General features: G+C 39.1%; 1 protein-coding gene across 1 annotated transcript in view; it reads right to left on the minus strand.

The window, feature by feature from the left end:
- Positions 1 to 3,887: 3,887 nt before the first annotated feature.
- LOC762780 (pseudouridylate synthase 7 homolog) overlaps positions 3,888 to 18,151 on the minus strand; it is a 30,308-nt gene continuing 16,044 nt past the window's right edge. The window contains exons 4-9 of the mRNA XM_030972864.1: positions 14,304 to 14,365; positions 8,557 to 8,714; positions 7,613 to 7,751; positions 7,149 to 7,268; positions 6,125 to 6,194; positions 3,888 to 4,132 (exon numbers count right to left, since the gene is read on the minus strand). Of these exons, the coding sequence (XP_030828724.1) occupies positions 4,069 to 4,132; positions 6,125 to 6,194; positions 7,149 to 7,268; positions 7,613 to 7,751; positions 8,557 to 8,714; positions 14,304 to 14,365 (613 nt within the window). The 3' untranslated portion in view covers positions 3,888 to 4,068. The remainder of the gene's footprint in view (positions 4,133 to 6,124; positions 6,195 to 7,148; positions 7,269 to 7,612; positions 7,752 to 8,556; positions 8,715 to 14,303; positions 14,366 to 18,151) is intronic.

Raw genomic sequence — 18,151 nt, forward strand, 5'->3', positions numbered from 1 at the left:
ATACAGAGAATATTGGTTTGCACCCTCACGATGCTTTGACGAAGCACTTTCCCTTGACCCTGGTAATGCATGGCTTTTGGGTAGCTATGGTCATCTCCTCAGAAAACTTCGAAATTATTCAGCAGCAATTGAAAAGTTTGATGAAGCAATTGAGAGTGACCCAAGTCCTTCATCATGGCTCTCTTACGACAACCGATCCAAGGCATACACAAAATTAGCAAAGAAAACAAATGATAAGCAACTGAAGGAAAAGTATCTTCGCCAAGCAGCTGAGGACTCAAAGATGGCAGACATCTCTAATCCAAATCCTGGTTCCAAGTCACAGAGGGGCGAAATAGCTCATGACATGGCTGAATCTTCAGGCACTGATAAGGAAAAGAAACAGTATTCTTTGCAAGCCCTTGGACACTTCACAGAGTCCTTACACATCCAAGATGGAATGGGCATATGTAATAATCACTTAAAGCAGGGTAATTGCCTTCTGAAACGTGACAAGTGGTCAGCAGTCCAATCTTATAAAATGGCATACAGTACGTGCCCTCCGAATGCCTTCCAGGAAAGAATAGCATCAGAGTACCTGCTTCCATATCAGCTAGACCACTATAAGGATGAACAAAAGCCCAAGAACCTTCTTGCAGAGTTGGCCTACTGGATTACTGATGCTAGTCTACGACATCCATCCATGAACTCAATTTTTGAGATCTTGGGTAAGCTGGCTAGAAACAGATTTCAAAATGAAATCCTGGATGTAATGGAGTACATAGTAGTCTATCAGCCAACTGTGTTGGGTGTGGACATAATGATTGATGAAGGCTTCATCACCTTGAGGAAGACAACTTTCAAGAGAGAAAACTTCAAGAGACTGCGCAATCTGGAAAGGCAGCATACAACCAGAATGCATTCTTCAACATCTCTTGGCCCAACCACTCCCCTGCCTCACCATCAGCCTCCAGAGAAAGCAAAGAATCCAAAATGGCAGAATGACTTCTACGTCATCACACCAGTAGAATCAACTCAGTGGGTACAGTACTTTCTCCTTCCTGGTATGGAGTGCAACTTCTTCTCTCTTAAAGGCTTCTATCAGCAAAGGGATCAAGTAATAGGGAAACTGAAGGTGAGATCTCAAGCAGAGGCAATCTCAAATTCTGCTTCCATCGTCATTGTTTACTCTGGGTCTTTCTCAGATGATGAGGAATGTATGCGTCTCTTTGGGACTGCATGTGAAACAAGGCCAAATGATTCTAATTATTTTATGAGAAAACAGTAATGTGTTCATGATGTATATAACATCATTCATGAAATGCTCAGTGAGATCTTTCTGAGATATGCCACCTGACACTTGCACGAATTTTGGTCCTGCACTGCCGTATCACACATGTCAAGTCATGTCATTTTGTTGAACACAGACGGTGAACAATGCAATTTGGGCCACGTTGTGCAGTCCAGTTCAGTTCATGACTTCTCTGGCTTGCCATAGCATGCATTGTCACTCTACGCTAACGTCAAAGTTGAACATTGTCCATGCACTGTCACATACTGACATGCACTCGTACACTTTGTCATAAAATGGTTTTATCAAGGTTGTGCACAGTTCACGAATTGTTCATGAAAGCGGCTTTAGAGAGTAAGTTGGGACAATGCACAGTTACTTCCTTCATTGCCACACATTGGCATGCCATTGCTTAAACCATGTAGTGTAAAAGTTTCATAGTGTTTACAAAACTAATCAATGGATAACATAAGATTAATGCTGTTCAGTGCCACTATGAAACATTCCATGTTTTCATATGAGTGGTAAACAAAAGACACACTGTATGGAAGATTTTGATATTTGTTCCCTAGGTTTTTCATCTTCTTGCAGATTCTTCCTCCATTCGTTCCTTTTCTTTCATGAGATGAATTTAATTCTTTAAAATGTTAAGTAGACGTATTCACCAAACTTCTCTGCAACAATGAGATATAGAATTTGTCAGAATAGGTACATGTAGAATATCTAATCATTACAAAATAGTGTGTTTTTTACTCTGATTTCAATAACAGAGACAAAAATGGTTAATTCCATCAACAATACACTTAAAGAGAAGGTTAAGCTCATGTCAAATGATTACATTAAAAAAAAAACGTGTGAAAGCAATTGGGCAAGGTTGGTAATATGTGTCACATAAGAAGTGGTATATACTGTGATGTTTTTTAATCATTGAAATTATAACAAATTGACCTGTCTAGCTCTAAGTCAAATGCATTGTACACAGATATGTGACAGGAATGGTTGGTCAAATACATTTCATCTATTTCTCATTATATTTCAATGAGGGCATATGAAGAGTACTTCTTATCAGGATACATTTCTAAAATGATAATCTATACTGACATACAAATAATGGCAGACCTGTCCCCTGAAGCCACCCAAGGGAAACAGAAAAGTGGCCACTACAGACAGGTAGGTTCTACAAAACACATCTCTCTCTCTTAAGCCTGAGTCATTACGGTTTTTGTGCTAAACGGTTAACCGTAAAAAGTATACGGGCGGTTTCGTTTAACCGTTTAATAATAATCTGAAAAAGTGAAAATACAGTATTTTTAATAGTGCTGTAGCTCGGAACCCTGCTGGTCTTCAGACTGTCGGGCTGAGCATTCCCAGCCCCGGACTATGGCAAAAATTGGGTCATCCTGATAAACAGAGACCAGTAATAAACAACATAAAACATGTCTTATTATTCCTCATCTGAATTTGATATCGTGATTAACCTTGCAAAGTTACTCTGTGAAGTTAGCTGATCTGTGACGTGTTTATATGCCTTTGCAATGCAATGTTTGCACATGGTCAGGGAGAGAGCTCCCTGCATGTATCATTGTCATATGAAATTATGTGGAAGTGTGTATCACACACACCCAAGACACACCCTGCAATGAGCTGATCCAAGTTAGTGACCAATCAGGAAGGTTCTCTAGCTATGTGGGTGGAGTTTGATACCAGCATAAATTACAGGTTGGTGACCGCGCGTGCTTTCACCGTACCCAGTTCAGTGGGAGGTCAAGAAGCCACGCCCACATGTGTGCATGTGACAAGCATGAGCTCTCCATCTGTGTGTATGTACAGTGTATTTGGGCGCCGGCGGTTCGTGTGTACATGTGTGTGTGACTGAGAGAGCATATGGGCTAGCATGTCCCTGCATGTCCTTGCATGGACGAGACAGGGACATGAGTGAAGATCGAAGTAAGAAAGGGTGGCTGTGTTAATCGGCTGAATTGAAGAATGATCAAAAACTTAAATTACTCACAAATAATATCCAAGACTTTGTTGATTGATATTTCTAAAACTTCAATTATTATTGTTATCAATATTTTTGTATTTTATTTATATATGAACATTATTTTAGGGGGCGATCGAGTCGGCAAGGGATGGATATTAATATTGAGAGAGAGAGAGAGAGAGACTCGGGGGAGAAGGGATGTGAGAGGAACTGACCATCGAATGTGTAAACATTTAGAAAGTTGTGAGCTGAGAGTGCAGTAATAAGAAAAGGTACATGAGCGATGAACACATTGCAGAGAGAAGGGAATAAAGAGGGTGAGAAAAGAGAGAAGGGGGCTGGTTGTTTTATTGTTTACAAATTCATTCATGGGGATTATACTGCTGCCAGAAAGCTAGCGCGCAGCGGCTAGGGTGTAATATTACACTGCGGTTTCTTTGATTATCTTTATCATCAGCTATTAGCACATTCCAAAATGTATGCAAATAACGGTTAACCGGAGCGAGAAATGCTAAACGGTTTTGATGAATGCGGTCGGATAACCGTCGGTTAAACGGTTTGACTCAGGCCTACTCTCTCTCTGTCGGGACACAACATGCATGACCACTATAACCAGGTTGTCTTTCATAACATGTAGGTTCTACAACAATCATTTGTCTCTCTTGAGGGAGACAAATTGCATGGCCACTACAGACAGGTGGTCTTTATAGAGAGGTGGATACTGAGACAGGTTTGACTGTATTTTGGTCATCTTTACCGGAACACAACCTTCTCTTTAGTTCCACCTACAATATATGTGACTGTATGTATTCACTTACCAGCTGACATCGGTCGGTTTGACGACACACTTTCTGTAGGCACCAGAAAGGGACAGGTCCCTGAATATGAGAAAACAGAAAGGAATTAAAAAAATATGTTATCTGCTGAGAGCCAAAAGGGAATTAATTCTATTAGCTTGTTTCTAAAGGATTTAAAATAGCGTTAAGTTCCGAATTTTCCCAGGTGCACGTTTTGGTATTGGTTATATACGGATTTGTATAACACTAATGAGTATCTGTCTCCAGAGGTGAATTTTGCCAAGTACGCTCACTTTCTCAATTCTGTGGAAACAGATCTGTACTTACGTCTTTAATAAGTCATGTGACAAAATGCATTACTGTGCCCATTAACCACATTCCAAAAATTCAGTGAACCTGCTGAAGTATGCTTAAGTTCTGTAGAAACAACACTGGTTGAATTTTGTTTCTGTTTACTTTCCGGGTCCATTCAGAGTACACAGTACTGTTACTTTCCAGGTCCATACAGAGTACATAATACTGTTACTTTCCGGGTATCGTGTAGAACAATGCTGTATGTTAGGCTATAATATAGTTCATGGTATTACTTTTACATTTAGGTACCTCTATCATGTGTAACATGTCTAGTACTAAGCCGACAATAACTCAGACTGAGGTGTATGGAAAATGTGTGTTATACCAAAGCCATATTGTATTCAACAGCTGTAAATTAATGTGCCATTATATCAGCACTAAGGTTTACAGGGAGTAAGAAGATTAAGGTGGAAAAATAGTGTGCCATATGCTAAATGTACATATATGTTACTTTTCATATTTGCAGTTTCATATTTTGATATAAAAACTGCATTTAGTACAATTTTTATGCTGTATAAATTATGTCCATTTGTCACATGGAATTTCAATCAAAATCAAGACATTTTAAAGTTGATGTATGGGAATACATCTACTGTACATGTACAGGTCAAGGTGAAGGAGTACTGTATATATTAATACCTAAAGTAACCAGATACCTATTTGTCTATTATCTAGAAGAATGTAAGCTTTAGATATCAATCATTGAGGTATGTTTATAAACATTTAAATTGTTATTCAATGGAGGAATTGAAATTGTTTCTAGTGAAGTCAGAAACATAATTAGGATAGGGTATTACGTAATCTGTAACTTAACCCGTTTCCCACAGGAAGGAGGAGGTCCCTGTATTAAATCTATGGCAATGAGATAATCAATACTAGGCTCACTGCTGCCATCATACGGTATTTACTCTTTTGTTAAGAGAGATTATTTTAAAGCATATAAACTGATGTTTCCTGAGGAGGAAAACATATTTTCAAATTTATTGACAATATCACACCATTACAATTAGTTTCATTATGGAATGTTGTGGTGGAGGGAAGGGTGGCAAGGACTACATGCCTAATTCAAATCAATGAAGAAATTCTTTATATTCGTTATTTTACATTGCAAGGAGATTCTGTTGACACAATCATAATATCTTTGTGTATTTGGTTATCTTTGGCATACTTGAAATTTTTCAGATCATCAGCTCAATTTTCAATTTTCTCATAATTTGTCTTTTTTTACTTACATACCTAGAAATTTTTACCATCTTCATTATTTTTGTTAAAATTATAAATTTCATTATTTCTTAACTATAATTATCACTAGTATAGTTATCTTTTCTATATATTTTTGTTGGGGGGGGGGGGGAGCTGACATACTGTTTGCAATCAATTTTCCCAGACTGTCAAACTGCAATAGCCCCATCTATAACTCTCTAACTGTATGCCTCATTGAAATGCAACCTGGTATTAATCCCAGCAGCATTCTAAAGATGACTGTAGACCTATAGCAGGGCAGACTTTATTCTCAATTTATTAATAGTGAATTTCCCTGACTGTAAAAAAAAAGAGCATTTCATATGCAAAATGTACCAATTAAAATGCACATGAGTTTCATCAGTAATTTGAGATAAGCATAGTCATCATTGAATTCTTTATAAGGCAGTGCTTGTAAACACCCCCCCCCCCCCCTCCCATTCAGAGATCATTTTCTTTGAAAGCATATTTGCCTACCTATTGGTATTTTTCAGCATTTCCACTGTCAGATCATCTTTGGCTAGTTCTTCAGTATACCATTCTCCGGCTAAAAGAATTTAAAAAAACAGAATCAAAATCATATGGTCATAGTAAACTCAAACTCAGGTGAGTGAAGTACACAACCCCCAAATAGGGAACATTCCCTTATCTTTCACCTGAAAATTGACTTCTGTTGTCTTGATTAATAAAAATAAAAAAATTCAATATATAAAGTTTGTTCATTTCTTTATTTTTCTTTTGTTTGTGTAACATTAATTTCTTGATTTAAAGTGAATTGAGCAATATTAATTGAATGTTGCACTATATGAGAAATAACTGTATGTATTAAAATGATAAGGTATTAACTGTTGGAGAAAAAAATATATACATTGGCTAAATAATAACTGGCTGCCTCTTATTGATACATTGATTGATTTTACAAATTGAAACTCACTCTCTCTCTTGAAGGGTAGGGTATTTTACACCACAACATGGATAGTGAATTTATCTCAATTCTCTTCTGTTGCCACTCTTCAATTCTATCTCTCTCTCCTTTCCTCCTCCCTCTCACTTTCACTCACTCCCTTCCTCCGTCCCTCCCTCCCTTCAACTCACCCACCCACCCTCTCCCTCCCTCTGTCCCTTCCTCCCTTCCTTCAACCCATCCACCCAACCTCTCCCTCCTTCCTTCCTTCCTTCCTTCCTTCCTTCTCTCTCTCTCTCTCTCTCTCTCTCTCCCTCCCTCTCTCCCTCCCTCCCTCCCTTCAACCCATCGAACCACCCAACAACCCTCGCCCTCCCTCCCTCCCTCCCTTCAACCCACCCAACCATCCACCCTCTCCCTCCTTCACTCCCTCCCTCCCTCCCTCCCTCCCTTCCTTCAATCCATCCACCCAACCTCTCCCTCCCTCCCTCCCTCCCTCCCTCCCTTCAACCCACCCAACCATCCAACCTCTCCCTCCTTCACTCCCTCCCTCCCACCCACCTTCCCTTCCTCCATCCTTCCCTACCTCACACTCACCTTTATGTGTAGGGTATTTGACACCATGGCCAGGCAGAGGTAACACCACATCATAGATACTGAATTCATTTTGATTCACTTCTGTTACATACTCGACCCTGGGTAAAACCAGATCTTCATCTGAAAAGGAGAACATGAATAAAAAATTTAAAAATTGCATTTAATTATAATCTTAGTCCTCATAATTACAATAAAGTGACCAAAATATCCGTCACAAAAATCCCTTCTCTGATCGACAGGTTTCTACTCATTTATTCTGCAGTGTTAGCTTAATGCACATGTAAAATTTAATCACATAATAGTTGCCATACTATTAAATATTCACATGGCTGATTAACCTAGATATTAATTGATTTCTCATACGTAATGATGACTAAACCTTTATTTTGATGTAAACATTCACAAAAGTTTATTTCAAACATTGCAGTTTTTTTTAGTCTGAAAGAAGGAAACTTTTCCATTACCATCTTGGATGTTCTTTGCAGACACTAGATCCCCGACAACAGGTGTGAAGCCATCCCTCTGTAACCTCTGTGTAGTGATGACGTTCCAAATATAACTCTGATAACTGTGCAGGTAGATGAGACGCGTATTGCGGGGAATCTAAACAAAAAGAAAGACAAGGAGGAATAATAATTGAGCACAGCCGATTACCTGGACTGAAATGAAAGATATGACATTGCACCTGATTTGGTTTGAAATGCAATTTGATTTGACAGTTTCCATTGTATATATGAAATGATGGGAAAGTCAGCATGCACAAGTTCTGGATAAGAAGAACTTCAAGATTTTTTATATTTTTGTCCCTGATTTAATATGATATAAGGTAAAACTTTTCATAATCATGCTTATTCTTTACGCAAATGATATGATAAATTATTCAGATGCTAATAAGAAGAAAAACAATACCATTATATCTAAAATTGTCATACATGTACTTGTTTAATCATTTGTGTGCCATGCAGTATACAAACATGAAGTATTAGCCTTTTGTTGTTTTTTAAATCTTGGCACACATCTGTGATAGAATCAATCTGAAACTATTTTGGGGGGAGTAACTGTTCTAAACTGGTTTACATTTGATAGGTAGGGAATTTTCTTTCTGAACTTTTGTGGGTTATTATTCCTTGATCACACCCCACGCACTCTTTTCATCAATCCTAGACACAAAATAAAATCTGATTGGATGATACGTGCAATGTGTTCCGTACGACATGTGACATTTCATCCACTTTTCATCAAAAATGAAAATCTCTTGATATGACTATTGACTATGAAAGGTTATTTTAGTATCACTAACATAATCAAATAGTCAATTTAAGATATTTTTCACTTAAGAGAGAAATAAATGGAAGAAAGATATATATGTCACATGGGACACATTGCGTGGAATGGCCATTTTATTTACTGAAGAGAAAGACGCCTGGTAATCATTCCTTGTCTTGAGTAGGCCTCTCAAAAGCTGCTGCTCAACGGAGCTCTTCTTATGATAAGGAAGCATCTCTAACGTGCTCTTAGCGTCCCTCTTCTTCATCCAGTGTTCCCTCCACTTGTTGTCATCTTGAGCTGCAAAAATAGAAGATAGTTTTAAAAAAGTATACTGTCTTTAGGAAAGGTTTATATCCTGACTAATGGCTTGTTCACACAAGACATGGGGAAATTATGTTTTCTATTTTCTTCCCGATGTGTAAGTCATTGGCAAAGTGGGGATGATTCACAGAATCAGTGGGCAGCAAAGGCCCGATGTATACCGGTACTCACTATCCGTGTGTTATGACATACCAGTACATAAATGCAAAGCTTATTACACTGTAACATCATTTAACCCCAAAAAATGTGAACGAACCCCAAGGTGGTAGAGGTAGTCTTCTTATTTATGGAGAGCAAAGCGTCAACCTCTTCATCCCATAAAACAACCAAACAGAATACATGTCACTGTGGAATTACTTTCTCTTTTTCATGCCATGACTGGATTCATTTTGATTGTTCATTTTGTTAGAGTTACAGTAATTTGTACAGAAAGAAGAGCTCTAACCTTGGCACTCCATAGATCAACAAATTAAGTGTAACCAGATTTAACTTTGTCTAAATAAGTCTGTGAATATGAGCCTGAATGTTAAAAGAAAGAATTAAGTGCCTAAACTCCATGTACATGAAACACTTTGGGATTTTTTTTTACTGAAACATGTTTCAATTCTTTAAAGCTGTGACATGACATTTTTTCACACTTTTCTTTCATTTCTGGGAATCACAGGGGATTGCTAAACAAAGGTCAGCTTTGCGAATGATTACACATCTCACGATCATGTGAGAGTACCATCACTTCATGTTATCCTGGATCCCAAGAGGAAATTAAAGCATTGTTGCAAGAGTGATGTAACAATAAAAGGCAGAATGCCAAACATTCCACATCCTGAGGTGCCTTGAAGCTGAGTTTCATCATCTCGGTATGATACACTGAAGCATCCAGGCATCCAATATTGCCAAGGACAACCAGCACCATTTCAGAAGAACCTCAGATTTCTTCGTTTCTGAGGAAAATTCCAATTGCTGTAGTTTTGTAAAAAAAAAATGTAATGGCTGATGTTCCAAAATTTCTTTGTAAACTTACAAAGGAGATGCAACAGGCTCAGTCGAAGAGCAGTGGTCTCATGACTGGGAGGTCCCCGGTCTGAAACTAAGTCAAGGCACTAGTGCCCATTGGCGAGGCATTAGTCCTCAATTATTAAGTCCTTTGGAGAGGACTTAAAGCCATCGATCCAGTGGTTGCTTACCTTCAAGCATGTACTTGCTTTCCTAGCGGTCAGTTAGTAGCCATTCACCAGAATTGCGAACTTTGCTATTGTACTACAAACCATAGCATATGCCGCGACTCAGTAAGGACCATTCCTGTCAAAATGCATCCACACTGCAGTCAGTTTATGCAACATCCATCACAACACTCCAATTTTTTAATGGACCCATACAGTTTGATTACAAAATTTGTGATTTTCTCAATTTCACAGGTTGCAATTTCACAGTGATCAAGGTTGCATGCTGGAAAGCTTTATTACTGAAGGACCATGTACCCCAACAGAGTACTCCAGAGTATTCTATACACTCATCCCTGGATTAGACACTGAAAAAATCCTAACCCTAAACCTAACCCCTCAAATCCAACGGGAGCTGTATAATAACCCTTTATCTTCAACAAGATAAAGCTCAGATTGTCACAAGAGCAAATGTCTAAGCACTCCAGAGGCTTACTGTTGGGTGGACCAATGGCATGCCTGATTGTTTACTATTATTCAGACTGTAGACCGCGCCCTGTTTGCAGGCGAAAACCTTTGTAACACAATACTTGTAACATAGGGTCTGAACTATGAGACTGTAGACCGCGCCGTTTGCAGGCGAAAACCTTTGTAACACAATACTTGTAACATAGGGTCTGAACTATGAGACTGTAGACCGCGCCCTGTTTGCAGGCGAAAACCCTTGTAACACAATACTTGTAGCACAGGGTCTGAACTATAAGACTGTAGCCTTCACGCTGTTTGCAGACCAAAACCCTTGTAACACAATCCTTGTAACAGGGTCTGATCTATGAGACTCTAAACCGCGCCGTTTGCAGGCGAAAACCCTTGTAACACAATACTTCTAACATAGGGTCTGAACTATGAGACTTGGACCGCACCCTGTTTGCAGGCGAAAACCCTTGTAACACAATACTTGTAGCACAGGGTCTGAACTATGAGACTGTAGACCGCACCCTGTTTGTAGGCGAAAACCTTTGTAACACAACCCTTGTAGCACAGGGTCTGAACTATGAGACTGTAGACCGCACCCTGTTTGTAGGCGAAAACCCTTGTAACACAATACTTCTAACATAGGGTCTGAACTATGAGACTGTAGACCGCACCCTGTTTGTAGGCGAAAACCCTTGTAACACAATACTTCTAACATAGGGTCTGAACTATGAGACTGTAGACCGCACCTTTTGCAGACACCAACCATGTAACACAGGGCCTAAACTACAAGACTTGGACCGCACCCCGTTTGCAGGCACACACCCATGTAAGACAGGCTCTGAACTACAAGACTTGGACCGCACCCTGTTTGCAGGCACAAACCATTGTAACACAGGGCCTAAACTACAAGACTTGGACCGCACCCCGTTTGCAGGCACACACCCATGTAAGACAGGCTCTGAACTACAAGACTTGGACCGCACCCCGTTTGCAGGCACACACCCATGTAAGACAGGCTCTGAACTACAAGACTTGAACCGCACCCTGTTTGCAGGCACACACCCATGTAAGACAGGCTCTGAACTACAAGACTTGGACCGCACCCTGTTTGCAGGCACAAACTATTGTAACACAGGGTCTAAACTACAAGACTTGGACCGCACCCTGTTTGCAGGCACACACCCATGTAAGACAGGGTCTGAACTACAAGACTTGGACTGCACCCTGTTTGCAGGCACACACCCATGTAAGACAGGGTCTGAACTACAAGACTTGGACCGCACCCTGTTTGCAGGCACACACCCATGTAAGACAGGCTCTGAACTACAAGACTTGGACCACACCGTTTGCAGGCACACACCCATGTAAGACAGGCTCTGAACTACAAGACTTGGACCACACCGTTTGCAGGCACACACCCATGTAAGACAGGCTCTGAACTATGAGACCGTTGACTGCACCCTGTTTGCAGGCACACACCCATGTAACCCAGGGTCTGAACTATGAGACTGTAGACCGCACCCTTTATGCAGACACCAACTCTGGTAACACAGAATCTGAACTACGAGACTGTAAACCGCACCCTGTTTGCAGGCACAAACCATTGTAACACAGGGTCTGAACTAAAAGACTTGGACCGCACCCTGTTTGCAGAAACACACCCTTGTAACACAGGGTCTGAACTATGAGACTGTTGACTGCACCCTGTGTATAGACTTAATTTTCAAATAACAAGCATTATCAACAGCCCCTACATATGATTTGAAAAAATATGAAAAAAGGCAAAAATGTGGCAATTTCATGGAGTTTGCCCTTCGTCCATGACAGCTTCAAGAGTGATTCACAGGGAGTTCAGAAAAACTTGACACATTGATGTGAGGCATTGTAAACCTTCTGTCCAGGATATCCCATCCTTTAGGGGGAAATCAAAGTCAAGGTAGTCAGCAAAGGGAGATCGAGGGTGCAGCAGAAAGATTGGGAGAGGGAGGAATGAATACATGTATTAAGCAGGCACAGTCGTAACTTGTAACACAGGATCTGAACTGTGAGAGTATAGATTGATGTTTTTCAGCTGGGTTGCCGCAAGACATCTCCAGGGGTGCCATGTGAGAATTTGAGGAATATAAAAGAATATATAAAATTTGTAATAACATTGACTTTGAGGAAAACAGATATTAGAAACTGCTTGACAAGTAAAATGAATTTTGTGTAATGAATTGAGGATTGGGGTGGCACAAAACTTGCTGTGGCTAAAAAAAAATGAAAAAGGGAGGGGGGGGGTGAAATATATGCTGCCATAGACTGTACCCTGTATATAGGCTCTATGCTTTAGTAGCTCAGAGACTGAAAATATGAAGGTAGGTTAAAGACTTTATTGAAGTTTGAAGAAGTGTAGAATTTAGCCGTCATGGGAGAATAAGAACATTACTTGCATTATTAGCATTTTCAAGTCCCAACTCTATTAATTATTCAACTAATAAATTCTACATTAAAATAAAAAACTGTTTTCTAAGCTTTGAACCAAAGTACATAGCTCATACTACATGTCATGTACCCTCATTATGAAATGAAGGGACGGATTAGGAAGGGTTTTCATTAATCAACTAATCTATATTTTCTTCGTTTATAATGTGCAAAGTGCCTCAACCCTTGCTTTTATCTTTTCCTAACTTTGGCCTTCCTTATTCTTAAAACGGCAAGCAATGCGGAAGGATGAATCACAGAGGAGTATGTACAATATATAAATAACATTTTTTATACAAGGTTACATTATTCAGTAAAGATTTCAAAGTATTGATGATTATTTGAAGAAGAACACTAGATATTGAGGGCTAAAAATCACTGATAGCAGAATTTGGTAGCAGTGATTATACACTGTTCTAAATCTAATTTCAGTGTACCAATCACCTGAAAAAAATCATGTACAACATGTAGAAAATCAACTTCAAAAACTTTACCTAGCATTCTACGGCCTAATGGATAAGGAGTAGGAAGATAATAACAAATATAATACAAGTCAGACCGTGCACAAGGAACTCAAGCTGGACTTAGGTTCCATAGCTGGGGGGTGTTTCATAAAGCTGTTCGTAAAGTTATACATGACTTTACGAACAACTTGTATATGAAAAGCCAAATGGGATGCTCAATCATCATTGATTTTTATTTATTAAGTTGAACTGTGCAGATGTAGATTAACATTCTTATTATAACAAACATTTTTAATGCAAAATATATTTTTTGCCATAATTTAATTGAGGTTATTGGAAATATCAGAAAAAAGTTTGGGCATCCTATCTGGCACTTCATATACAAGTCGTTTGTAAAGTCATGCGTAACTATACAAACTCTTTATGAAACACCCCCCCCCCAGGCCTTATTTTCATGTGGGCGCAAACCGCGTGGATCAAGTAGTCTACTCACAAGTCTCTTTAATGTTAATTGAGAGTGAATTTAAAGCCCCAATGCACTACTTATAGCTACTTGCACCCTCTATATATATAGCAAACAATGCTTAATCGGTGCCTGTTGGTCCCCCATGATCCCCTTTTTCTTAATTGAGAGCTGATTTGATGAGATAACCACCTGTCAGTGACCTTGCAGGGATGTCTAATTCCCCCTGGCAAAACTAGTACAGACAGGCTTTAAACTTCCAGACATGTCTTTATAGAAGTGATATTTGAAGTTCATATTTTGAATATAACATAGTAACATGGAAGTCCCAACATACAGGAAGAAAAAAATTGTGTGATGATTGGTACACTTTATATATTTTTTTTCTTCAATACGAAATGGGTACATTAATGAGATGAACCATGGTATCAAACAATGGTTATTTCATTGTTTGATACCATGGTTCGAATGGTGGATTGTAAGTTGGTTACCATGGTACTTTTTTATCAGGGAAAGTACAGTATTCAATACATCTTACCTCCTTCTCTTGGTTTGAGGATCAGGTCTACTGCTGTCTGCCATTGGTTCAACAGTAGGGCTCTACAGGGAGAGAGAGAGAGAGAGAGAGAGAGAGAGAGAGAGAGAGAGAGAGAGAGAGAGAGAGAGAGAGAGAGAGAGAGAGAGAGAAAGAAAGAGGGGGTGGGGGAGTAGAAGGAGATGGAGATAAAGGGTAAGATGAAAGGAAGAGAGAGGTGAAGGGAAGGAGAAAACAAGAGAAGGTGAGGAAGGGAGGTTGGGAGAGGCAAGAGTAGAGAGAAATAAAGAGGGAGAAAGAGAGAGAGAGAGAGAGAGAGAGAGAGGAGAGAGGGAGAGAGAGAGAGAGAGGGGGGGGGGGGGTAGAAAGAGGTTTGAAACCATTAGCTATGATTAAGAAAGACATATAAATAAAAATATTGACTCCAAAGTACAAACCTCTATAAAATTTGTCATGAATTGCTTTCACCTTCAGTTACATTGTTTCCTTATCAAATGATTAGCATATTAAAAGGAAAATCTCCTTGGATAATTCCACATCTACCTTCGGTTACAAAACAATTAAAAAGAAAATTACCCCAGAGCTGCATGGGGCACACTGAATTAAAAGCAAATTAATACAAGTTCAAACTTTTCAAGCCTGGAGAATTCTAATGCTCTATAACTCTAAATCTAAAAAATACATTGCTCGAACTTTTTCTGCAAGGGCTTTGTTTTACACATATTCACTCTCTCCTCTTGGTAAACCTAGACCTCCATCGATCTAGTAACAGAAAAATTATACATGGATATAGTCAGACAAAGAGTGACATTAAAAGTTGTTAAGTACTTACAAAAGAATTCATTTAAAAAATAGCAAGCTAATAACAGTGCAATAGGACAGCAATGGTATAATGAACATGTAGGCAACCACCTGTTCACTCGGTAAGCTGGTCATTATATGTTGTGGTCACTTATGTGCAGGTTCATTGTAGCTACTGACCGAACAGGCCGCAGGTTTCTGGTAGGGATCCTACCTCATCGAAACAGGGAGATAATCCTTGAGGAAAGAGGAAATTAAGAACATAATCTCCGTATCAAAATCTAGTGACAGCAATGAACGATGATGCTCAGACACTGTTTACACTTTCCCCAGACACCATTCCCATTTGAGAGAATAAGAGTGCTTAACTAGGTACCATTGATACTTGCAGTAGTGCTTCAACAATCAAAGTATCCTTTTTGATATCACCTTTTTTTCATCAGAAAATATTTGAACCATAAACTTCATTCCCTTCATGCAAGTTCATGATTTTTTTAAAAGTAAATAGAGTTTGGGATTTTATATTGTATGGAACCCTCATTTGTGACATTTTCACCAAACTTAGCCAAAAGGACAAGACCTACTGAAGTTGACTGTAGAGCTCCGCTGCTGAGCTGGGACCAATGTATGCAGTATGCAAGTGTTCGCTAGTGTAATTTGTCCTGATTAGCAACAACATGCTTCAAATAAACATCATTGCACAACTGTGCTAAGAAGCACTCTGTTTGAGCATTCTGCAAGACCATGAAGTACCTCAGTGACAGCTTCATGAGATGGAATTGGTCCAAGTTGGTCTTAAATTTGAAATCTAGTAATGCTACAAAGCCACTTACAAGTTTGGCAAGATAGGCCCAAAAAAAAGACCTCAGAAAAAAAGCAAAACTAAGTGCCTTGCAAGAGTTTTCTTTCTGATCAGTCTGAACCCACTGCCCAAAAGAACCGGATGGTTCCAGAGTGAACTCGAAAGGAATCAGAAGATTCAGTACAGGCACAGTGGAGCACCCCAATTACCGTGCGATCGACTCTCGTCCAGTAAACATCATTTGCATAAAATCAACAATTGTGTACCGATCAATGCGAAAAAAAGTAAACAAATTTCGAAGACAAATTCTTCATTAATGTGATGAATATCACCAATCAAAGCTACTAAATCGAGTATTGAATAAATTTGCAAGACACTCATGTGTATAAAAAGAGTTATTGATGCACAGAAAATGTGAAATTTAAGGGATAGTTTTGACGAACAAAAACGAAAAAAATGAGATACAAAATCACCGTAAAATTCACCATTTCTTTTAGAGCGAGAAAGAATTGCCTCGTATGAACAGAAAGAAAATTTAATAATCTCAATCGTTGTGAAATATCTCTTTTCATAGTTGCTTGATAGGGTCGCAACAGAGAAAAACATACCCCAATGTCCGAATCTCATCGAACAAAAATAATCCTTCGTTGTCGCAAAATTGTTTGACCAGTCCCACACATTCAAATGTGTGTCATGTCTGAACCTCGCGTGTGCGTTGGCTATACATGTCTTGCCAGCCGACTGCACACGTGCACGCTAATGGCTCAGCTGTTTCGATCTGGCCTGCACCGGGCCTAAGACGCATGCGCAGTACATCGCTGAGATCGATGACGTCATGTTCAATGAGTTCGCTGACTACAACTTTTAAAAATGAAGCCCCATGAAAAAGAACGTTATAACCAAAAAAAATACAGCGGAGAAGCGAAAATTTCGCCCATGTATGGATTCAACCCTAATGAATATTCATACCAAGTCTCTTTTTCGTGCATTGCTTGATAGGGTCACAAACTTAAAAAGTAGACGTCGTGTTTTTCGAGGGGCGAAGCTCAAAACACATTAATATCTCGAGTTTTATTCCATGGAATTTCGTATTTATTTCAATGACATCAAATTCATAATAATTTTAGTTAGTATGGAAAGTTTCATAGCGATATTGGCAGTAATAAATGCGCAACGCGAATTTTAAGATTTGACATTCTAGCACACACATGTTCGGATTCACGCAGATGTCCGTTGGTTATTCAAATAGAACGGGCCGCTAATGATATGCAAATTGGGGTGCTCCGCCGTGCCTGAGTAGTCCACTGGTTAATAAAGAACATTCTTATTTGGTAGTGTAAACAGGTCTTTGTGCCTGGACACCCAAGTCTGAATCATCCTGGGTCCTAGACACAATGTGGTCTGATGTAGAGTTTGTACCACATGGCAGTACGCCTTAGTATTTATTCAGACTGAGCACCGAAAGGTGGACCTGTGCGCTATACAAGTAGCCACTATTATTATTATTATTATTATTATCTGTACTGCAGATGGTCTGTTTGCCATAATATCCAATTTCCCTTCAAATGCCCCCGATTTTGTCAAGAATTACATTTGCGTATAATTTGGAAGCTATGGAGGGAGGTACATGTACCTTTCTATTGATCAAACCCCTGAAAACATATCCCTTTCACACATGAAATGGTAAAAAGGCTTCTCAAAAGGGCAGCAATTAAAAAAAAAAAATGTATAAACTGAATGGCAAGAGGGATTGAATATGCAGTTGAATGCAACATTAACATCCTTAGGTATACTCAATCCACATGTATGTTGTAAGATAGATATTTTGATATATATATATATCACTTAAATAGTGATCTATGCTTATTGGCAGTTTACTTTGGCTCTGTATTGTTTGTTTTTGTTCCTTTTACAGATATCTTAAGTGGTTTACAACATCAGGGGTGAAGGAGGCTTTCAGGGTGATTATGATCATGATACAAACATCTCTAATTACTTTACCATCTGATAAATCTGATAAATCTGATTTGATTACTTTAATGCCAGGACTTCAGCTTACAATGCACAAGCAGTTTTTGGAATTGTATCAAATATGATGGCTCCAGCAGGGGGGAAATCTCAAGGTAAGGGCTTACCACTGAATGACTTGGGAGAAAAGAGTGGTGTCAAATTGACAACTAGGAATGAATGCCAAAAATAAGAGTATGAGTAATCTACTAGGGTATCACTTCAGAAGGAGATTTCCATA

The sequence above is a fragment of the Strongylocentrotus purpuratus genome, unplaced genomic scaffold, assembly GCF_000002235.5.
Source record: "Strongylocentrotus purpuratus isolate Spur 01 unplaced genomic scaffold, Spur_5.0 spur5_scaffold_6, whole genome shotgun sequence".
NCBI classification, from domain to species: domain Eukaryota; kingdom Metazoa; phylum Echinodermata; class Echinoidea; order Camarodonta; family Strongylocentrotidae; genus Strongylocentrotus; species Strongylocentrotus purpuratus.